The sequence below is a fragment of the Cucurbita moschata genome, unplaced genomic scaffold, assembly GCF_002738365.1.
Source record: "Cucurbita moschata cultivar Rifu unplaced genomic scaffold, Cmos_1.0 Cmo_Scf00006, whole genome shotgun sequence".
Lineage (NCBI taxonomy): Eukaryota > Viridiplantae > Streptophyta > Magnoliopsida > Cucurbitales > Cucurbitaceae > Cucurbita > Cucurbita moschata.
This window is the reverse complement of record NW_019268522.1, coordinates 4788259-4797675: the sequence shown is the minus strand read 5'-3', so window position 1 is coordinate 4797675 and position 9417 is coordinate 4788259. Positions and strand designations below refer to the sequence as shown.

Here is a 9417-nt window from a genome sequence, read left to right as displayed (position 1 = left end):
ATCATCGTTATTTTTTTTGAATAGGTATCTATTGCTACAGATCGTTTAGTCTTGACTTGTTTACAATAAAATCAGTCTAAAGAAAAGGAAGAACACGAAGAGTGCCGGATTGGTTTCCAACCACACAGCTTGTTGGCAGATAGGAAAGACTAGATCCGACCTTAACATCCGTAGGAGTCTCTATTCATCTTTGATCCCAATGTTACATACACTAGCTCTAGCTAAGGCTCCTAGTAGTCTAGACAAGGGAAGGTATGCCCAAAATTAGATCCATCCAACTCAAACCATTCAAATTTCCGTACCAAAAAAAAGTTGACCAAAAACTGGTTTCCTCTTCCAATATTTAAAACCCAATCCAAGCACTCACGAAGGCAGCGCACCATTTCTGTCTCCATCATGCAATCCTTCAGTCATTCCCTCATCAAACCCACTCCCCCTCCCTCTACCTCCCCCAACGCCACCACCTCCTCCTCCACCCGCCGCCACCACTGCCAGATCTCCTCCACTCGCCGCCACAGCAACACCACCCTTGTCGTCTCCCAACAACAGCCCCCCGCCGATCATATTGGAGACCTCAACCTTGTCCCCATTGGAGGAGACTCACTCAGGCCACGTCCCAAGCCCCTCTCCATCACCGACCTCGCTCCCGCCCCTATGCACGGCTCCAACCTCCGCGTCGCGTACCAAGGCGTCCCTGGCGCCTACTCCGAAGCTGCCGCTGGAAAAGCCTATCCTAATTGCGACGCCATCCCCTGCGACCAATTCGAGGTCGCCTTTCAATCTGTTGAGCTCTGGATCGCCGATCGAGCCGTTCTCCCTGTTGAGAACTCCCTCGGCGGTTCAATTCATAGGAACTACGATCTCCTCCTCCGCCACAAACTCCACATCGTCGGCGAGGTTCAATTGCCCGTCCATCACTGCCTCCTCGCTCTCCCTGGAATCCGAAAAGAGTACCTAACTCGCGTCATTTCTCATCCCCAAGCCCTAGCGCAGTGCGAACACACTCTCACTAAACTCGGCCTCAACGTCACACGCGAGGCCGTCGATGATACAGCCGGCGCCGCCGAGTTCGTCGCCATCAACAACCTTCGCGACACCGCCGCAATCGCAAGCGCCAGAGCGGCAGAGCTTTACGGCCTCGAGATCTTGGCGAACGGAATCCAAGACGATTCCGGCAACATAACCAGATTCGTGATGCTGGCGAGAGAACCGATCGTTCCTCGTATAGATCGGCCGTTCAAAACCAGCATCGTCTTCGCACACGAGAAAGGGACATCGGTGCTGTTCAAGGTGCTCTCAGCCTTTGCCTTCAGGAACATCAGCCTTACGAAGATCGAATCGCGGCCGCACCGGAGTCACCCGATCAGAGTGGTCGACGACGCGGACGGCGGGACGGCGAAACACTTCGAGTATCTGTTTTATGTGGATTTCGAGGCGTCCATGGCGGAGCCTAGGGCTCAGAACGCCCTAGCGGAGGTTCAGGAATTCACTTCCTTCCTGAGGGTATTGGGCAGTTATCCGATGGATATGACCCCATGGAGTCCTTCTCGTGAGGATTAGCTTATTATTATTATTATTATTATTATTATTATTCACTCCGTCATTACTCTTTGTTGGAATAGATTAAAATTAAAAATAACAATAAAATTATTATTTTTTAATTATTGTCATTATTATTATTTTATTCCAAGTTTTGTATATATATATATACATATATTTCTTTTTTGTTGGTTGTCTTTGTCATTCACATGGTGGTAGTAGGTTTAGGTGAGAAAATTACTTGGCAGTAAAAAGTATCATACTTTTTACTGCCAAAGTAATTTTCATGTAGCAAGTTTTTAGGTTTAGACGGTAAAAAGATTCCTGTGCTAAAAATTTCCCTCAAGCCTAATGGATTGAGTTTTTTTTGGACTTTCCTATGCTAGAAACAGTTGTTTATGGTTTAATGACTCTTTTTGATATCTCGAAAGAGGGGAAATTTTAAAATTCAAATAGGTATTTAAAATCGACCTAAAATTAATTAAAGTACAAAATAATATGTTTACACCATCATTTACACTCCACCTAATACTTAGTAATCGACCTGTTTGTAGAGTCTTGTTGAACATAATCCTTACGATGGTCTCTTAAGCTCTGTGCTCATATTCTAACTCTAACGTTAGCCAGTACCATTCCGTTTGTACTTGCTCTATTAGAATTATGCATACCTAAACCCTATACATTTCTATGGTAGGGTGTACGTCGAGCCATAATGTAGGGTTAAATTGTACTGTACTTAGTTTTTTGTTTATGTTTCCCAAAATCTATCCTTAACCCTATGCTATTAGCACGTGAGTCAACTTCTAATGCATTGGATGCCTGCACCCCATATGAACTGTTTACAAGGTGCACTTTGGTAGCATACCTTCTAGGATTCCTGAAGTCTCTTGTGGGTGACGACTAACCACTGTGTATTAAGTAGACTCTAACCATGCTAAGAAAGTTCACGATTAAGGGTTGCCAACTTAATTGCCTGGTTATCCGAAAATATCTGTGGAATACAGTGTGGGCTCTAGAACCAAGGAAATGTACAAAAATGACTCATATTCATGCATATTGTTATTTAGGCTCTCTAGGGCACATAACATCTCCAATATAGTATATGGGCATACAAGGGTATTTAATCACTATAACACATTCCCATGCATAATGCATACATACAATGTCCAACATGCTCAATTAACATATTTACAAACATACAAGACATGTTGGAGTCCTCATAGAATTAGGAGTTCACAACATAAAAACGTAAGCTTTAATCATGATATCACGCTAAATCGGAAAACAAACAAGTTTTTAGGTTAATTATATACAACTTAATCAATTAGGTTTGTCATCATATTTTCTAATAAATACACCACTCGATCAATTAGGCTTATCATCATGCTTCCAAATAAATATCCAACTTGATTAATTGGATTTATGGTTATGCTTCCATATGAGTTCCATCCATGGTCCTAATCAACCCTTATAAGTATTACTAAAAAATAATCCACGTGGCTACTTACACGTTGAAGACTTTCCTAGATAGATTTGAGTCTTCAAGAATTTCTGATATTAGTTTTTGTTAGGTTTGAAATGTCGTGACATGCATTAGTAATCGTCTTGTATTTAAAAGAAAAAGTAAGATTGTTACATAATTACTATGATTCTCATTCATTGACCGTTGTCTCAAGTTAACATGCATGTAAAAGGCCCCACAACATTTCAAAAAGATCCATTTCAATTACACATGACATTTAGGAAACTCACACATCAATATACGGAACAACCACATGCACACATATCTAATAGTTGAAAAATATTTAAAATAGGAACTAATTACTAAAAGAGTGCCTTACATCGAATTCAAGCTAAACGAAATGAGCTAGGGAAAGATTGGAGATGGTTAAGAGGAAACTTGGGGTCGATTAGGGAAGAAGGTATACAAAAATAAGGGATTTGAGGCATTTAAGGTACGAATTCTTGGGTTTTTCGGAGACTTGAATAGATGATATCTCGCCCAGTTCTCTATGAAACTTAACAAAACTTGTCCCCTTGGATTTTTCTTGCAAAGGTCTACGACTTTGGTGAAAACTCCAAATGCCCTCGAGATTTATAGGAGAAGAACTTAACGAATGAAGCTGACGGCTAGAAGAAGGATGACTTGCACTGATCTGAGGTAGAAATTGTGGTTCAAGTGAACAAGATTTCCTATTTTTGTGCATATCGAGAATTTGATGGTTCTCATTTTACCTTAATAGAGGACCTTTTTGGAGAATTTCAAGGAATTTAGAATTATTTGAGAGCCGGAATCAATACTAAGAATTCGATCAATCAAATACATAACCATTCGGACTTTCAGCAAAAGATACGTGTATGAATTGACTTAGACTCGTGCGTAAGGTCATTAAGCATGCTTTAAGACAAAATTGAGCATTAAAATGAGTATCTAAACCTAGGAGTTGACATATTTAAACATTTTAGCTCAATTGCATGTTTTAGGATGTTTCTTAGGAAGAATTTGACTCTCATTTATCTGAATTACTTGGTTGGGACTTTGACATGATATGATTTTGACAGTACTTTGTTTAATACCAAATATGCGCGATTTTAAGTTTGATGTCATTTATGCCTTTTAAAAGTATGTTCAAAGGTTGGAAGGCTTGTTTTCGCCTTGATTTATGTATGGACTAGATGTTATGTGACCTTAAGGATATGCATGACATATTAGTGAGTCTTAGCCTATGATTTTTCTTTCCTTAGTCCTTGAGCCATGTTTAGGTCCATTATGATGATATGGATCGACTAAATTTATGTAGGGATGGTTAGGGCACAACTCCTAATCTAGAGTTTGTCTCAATTGGTGAGGGCCTATCTAGTATACAAGAATGCAATGTCATCCACTTAGAGCTCATGACACATTAGAGGATACTACTGAGGGAGCTTTGGTTGTATTAGTTGGAGTGAACCTTGCACTATTTAAGAGCGTGAAGTGGTTAAAGAATAGGGAGCTTGTTAGGCTCCATTAACGGAGATTTTGGCTAGTGCTCAGTAGTAGGCATGTTTGGAGATATAAGGAGATTGAGAAGTTACAATAGTGAGTGGCGACTCCTCCATACCTTTTAGACTTTTCTAGTGCCCCAGACAGAGAGGGCGCCCCAACTTATGCACTGGAAGTGCAATGACTGGACATACCATGGAAAAGAAGGAATGCAAGGTTAAGTGCACTTAAAAAATTGAATACACCCTAATGGGTGACTTACACCCTTGGAAAACGAGTGTGTAGCGTATATGAACCTTGAGAACCTTAGAGGACTAGAAAGAACTCGAGCCATGAAATTGGCTAACTAGATCTAGGACCCTTATTGAGCACATAACTTAAGAAACACTAAATAGGAGAAATTTTGATCGGAGCCTACAAGTAAGTTACTTAGTATTTTTATATGCATTCTTGTTATTCTTTGTTTACATATGGATCGTAGGCTACTGTTCAATGACAAGAGTGTGCAGAGCTATGCCGTTGTAGAGAGGACCCCTATATCAAGTGGTTCCCTTGTTATATTGTTTTTAATGTGGCTTTTTCTTGAAACTTGTGTCGTTTTGTAAATTGTTTTGACGATGGACTCCACGAATATGTAACCAAATAGATCTCAATCATGGAATCAAGAGGCAAATTTGAGTCAAACAAATCTGATTGAATGCGTACTATTGACTAAACAACTACCTGTAACCAAATGAGCCAACTGCACTGAATTAAGCCACATAGAAGCAAAACAAGTTGTACATGTCACATTTGGCTAAGCTAGTCGAACTCCGTCGCCTGCCTAATTCCAATAAGCCCTACCAAATAACGAAGTCTCCACAAAGTTTAACGAATCGCAAAAGGAACAACCTTTAACTCTAGAAATTGAAGAACCTGAGAGTGAGATTTGAGAAATTATTGATTGATTGTTCATAGTTCTAGACATACGATCATCTAAGTTGAACTAGGATGTACATAATACATTTTCATTTTTCATCTCTTATTGTGTTGATTGATTTGTAATCGATTGTTCATAGTTCTAAATATGTGTGTATGTATGTTGAAAACTTACATCCTCTTCCTCTTATTAGATATTCAATCAATAAACTAAATTAAACACTAATTTTCAAACTCGATATATTCTAAAAGTTATGTTAGAAAGAAAAATTGAAATAGTTATAAAAAAAAATTCAAAATCAAAATTTGGTAAGTAAAGCCATATGAATGTTTAAATGTTCCCAAATTAAAATAATCTATTAATTAATTTGTCAATCGAATCTTAAAATAGTTCAAATCGATAGTCCAATTTTAAAACATAAAAAAATGTCGTTGAAATCCTGTCGCTCAATCCAACTGCTCATTTCGACCGGTTCTCCACTTTTTTGATCGGTTCAAAGCTGTTGGAATCAACTTTGACCCGGTTCAGTCTAATTCAGGCTAATTTCTCTACGATTCATCCCTTTAGACTAAAGTTTTAAGCAAAATACGCTACCGTTAAAGTAAGTGAACTTATTGTTGTTAAATGCTTTAAACTTGATAGGATGATTTTATTTTGCATGTCATAACGTATGAATTTTTTTATATAACCTATAATGAGGATGACGTATACTATGACTATAAAATGATGCATGTATATATACTGTGTCATAATATGATAATAGGATGATATGATATTAGCCATTATTTTAGATGATGAAAATATTATAGTCATAAAGTAATGATAGTATACGATGAACACAACAATTATGTTGAACATTTTTATTCGATGAGATTTCATACACTATGTTCACGATAAATAAAATTTAGAAAACTTGATGATATGGCCAAGGCGATATGACAGCCTTGATACTTTTCTAGTGATATGGTCATAATTATGATTTTGCAGACTTAGTGATATGGCTATGAGAAAAAGTGGCGTTATGGTCATGACTTGGCAATACCAATAGTGGAAGGTTATGAAAGGAAGGTCCCAACATATAGTATAATTGTATGTGTTTTATTAGGAATGAACGTTTCATTTATGCAATGGAAACATTGAAATCAACTTAATTTGTGTACAATTAAGAAAACTAAAGGTTAAACAAATTTACTGTAACGGCCTTATTTACACCCGATTTTCAAGAGAGTGGAACCATGATCCTTAACTTAGTGATGTAAAAAAATAAAAAAATAAAATGGGTAAAATTTAAAACATTTAAACACATGCATGTACATTTAAAATTCAATTGAAATAATAATGAAATTTTTTATTTAACAAATGACACACGAAGACCACCAAAATACAATACTATAGATCCAGACTATTTAAAATACACGAATTACGGGATTTAAAAGACAATTACAAATGAAAAATCTAGACTCCAATATGACGCGACTCCATATAGTCGACAACCCACGTGTGCCTCCATCTCGACAACTACATCAGTAAGCAATTTGTTGGTAATTCATAGTTAGTTTTTTAAGTCTTATGAAATAAATTTTGTTTGTCTACGGTCTTGGAAGTTCATTCCTAATAGTAAGTTTTTTCCTAAGCTACACCCTAGGTTCATTTGTTCCACCTAAGCTCAATCTAGGATAATTTAGAGGAAGCTAGTTCAAGTTCTTAGTTCTTGGTCCTATTTGGACCTCCCGTCTTTAAAATTTCTCTTGAGTTCTTTAGGTCTTCCAAATTGTCGTTCCGCTAGTCTCTCTTGTCATCATCATAGTTCTAGATCTCAGTTATAAGCTCATAAGGTTCATGTATGTAAGTTCTGCCAACCCTCAAGGTACTTAGGTATGGGAGTTTTAGACTCTTACAAGCAAACAAACATGAGAAAGGGGAAGAGGGGGAGAGGAGACACGGAAACGAAAGGAAAAGGAGGAAAAAGGACATCGGAAACTACGTTACTGAAGAGAGAGAAAAGACGCCGGAAATTCTCTGATAATCGGGCAAAGGAGACGAAGTCTGACTTGAGATCCAGACTCGCGACCCAAACCGAGACCAACCCGCTCCAGTCTAAGCCTTCGGCCCAACGAAACCACTGCGGCCCAGATGCCTCGACCCAACCTAGAAAACCCAATTCGCGCCTCAGCCTAACCCATCAGCCGCGACCCGAGACCAAAGACCAAACTAACTCGAGACCCATAAGCCCAATCCAATACCTGATGCTGACGACCCGATCCACTACACGCGCTCAGCCTAGGCCCAGTCCACTTCACGCAGTCAGCTTAGACCCGCAACTGCAATCCAGACCTGCGGCTACAACTCGTACCTGCACGCGATCCACGCCTAGGCTCGAGACCGCTTGTACACGCGTCGCCTCTTGATTGTGCCATGAAACATGTTTGCAGCCCGACACCTCTGACTTCGACGACTTGATCAGCTTGTGGTGGCTCGCAGCGATCCTCGGCTCTAGTTGCTTATCCGGCTTGAAAAACTTATTTTTGACCTGTTTGGCACTGTTTCGACCCTCCCGGACTCAATTCCGACCTCATTTTAGGTAAAATAGGTCATTTTAAGGTCGTGTTCCACAAATTTCAAGTTAGAAATTTATTAGGTTTGTGAAATACTAACAAGGTATCGAAAGATCCAATAGAAACCAACCACCAACAAAAGCGTAGGACGTATACGAGGAGCTAGGAGCTTACGTATATATTCTAGAGAGTACTTTGGCTAAAGCCTACCAAGTAAGTGGCTCTACCGTCGTAGGTTACACAATTGTATGTTGTATGTTGGCATGGGTCTGTGGATTCGCACGTGTCATGAATTGTATGTTTATACCATTACGACTTAATACGTAAACGCATGAATTATGAACTTTATGCTATCTTGAATGAATTGCTGTGTGATGTGACAAGTTGTATGCTGGATTGATTTATGTAAATGTTGAAGTACTTACTATATGAACCGCATGACATGAGATGTATGTTAATAGTACAGATTGTTACGTTATGTCCTATAAATAAGTATGTATGCAACATGATTTGTATGACATGAAATTACGACCTATAGCATGAAATATAACCCGTTAGAATTATGCATGACAGGAGAATTGAAAAATGAGCAGTAATATGATGCGAAAGAAACTGATAGCGAAGTTATGTTTATTAATGATAAAAGTAGAAGTATAGGGGACCTCATGCATTATGTGTGCCCATGCATTGGGGGATACTCCTATTCCATCACGAGGGTACAGACTCGTACACCTAAGGACAGGAGAATGATTGTTATGTTTTACATAATGCTGTCATGACGGTTACTAATTCTAACGGGTGTTTGGCTTAAGAAGCTCTCAGAGTATGCTCGCCTGACAAGGAAAGTGGCCCAACGGTGCTCAAACTAACTGGTGAGTCCATACTCGTACGTATGGGCTGTGTGTAGAGTATATGGTACACATCTCAATTAGCCATTACAATAGCACTGTAGGAAGACAGATTGAAGAATAGGTCCCGTCATTTCATTTGCATGTGTTTGTTGCATAACCCCGACAGGGGGTCGCTTATTAAGTATTCTAGAAATACTCAAGTCTCGTGCTACTATATTTTCATATAAAGGCACTCATGTGAGACCGATGGAAGCATCGTAAAATCCCTTGATCGTGGCACATGCATAGGATAGATTTACTTTCCAAATTAATAGCTTAGGTTAGTATAGGTTGAGTTGTATTTGCATTCATAGTATAGGTTAGTATAGGTTGAATTCCATTTGCATTATTAGTATAGGCTAGTATAGGTTGAGTTGTATTTGCATTAATAAACCATAGGTTAGTATAGAGTGTTTAATTTAGCATTATTCTTCCTTTATTTCCCTTGTAATTCGTTTATTCACGAGGTAATAAATGACGAATTAATGTTGCATTTATAATAAGAGCTCATTTAAAGTAAATTCGCATTAA

At 38.7% G+C, this 9417-nt stretch overlaps 1 protein-coding gene across 1 annotated transcript; it reads left to right on the top strand.

Annotated features, from left to right (window-relative positions):
* Positions 1-335: 335 nt before the first annotated feature.
* LOC111444385 (arogenate dehydratase/prephenate dehydratase 6, chloroplastic-like) lies at positions 336-1603 on the top strand. The gene has a single exon (XM_023082473.1). The coding sequence runs from the start codon at positions 397-399 to the stop codon at positions 1558-1560; it is 1164 nt and encodes a 387-aa protein (XP_022938241.1). The 5' UTR covers positions 336-396; the 3' UTR covers positions 1561-1603.
* The last annotated feature ends 7814 nt before the right edge of the window (positions 1604-9417 follow it).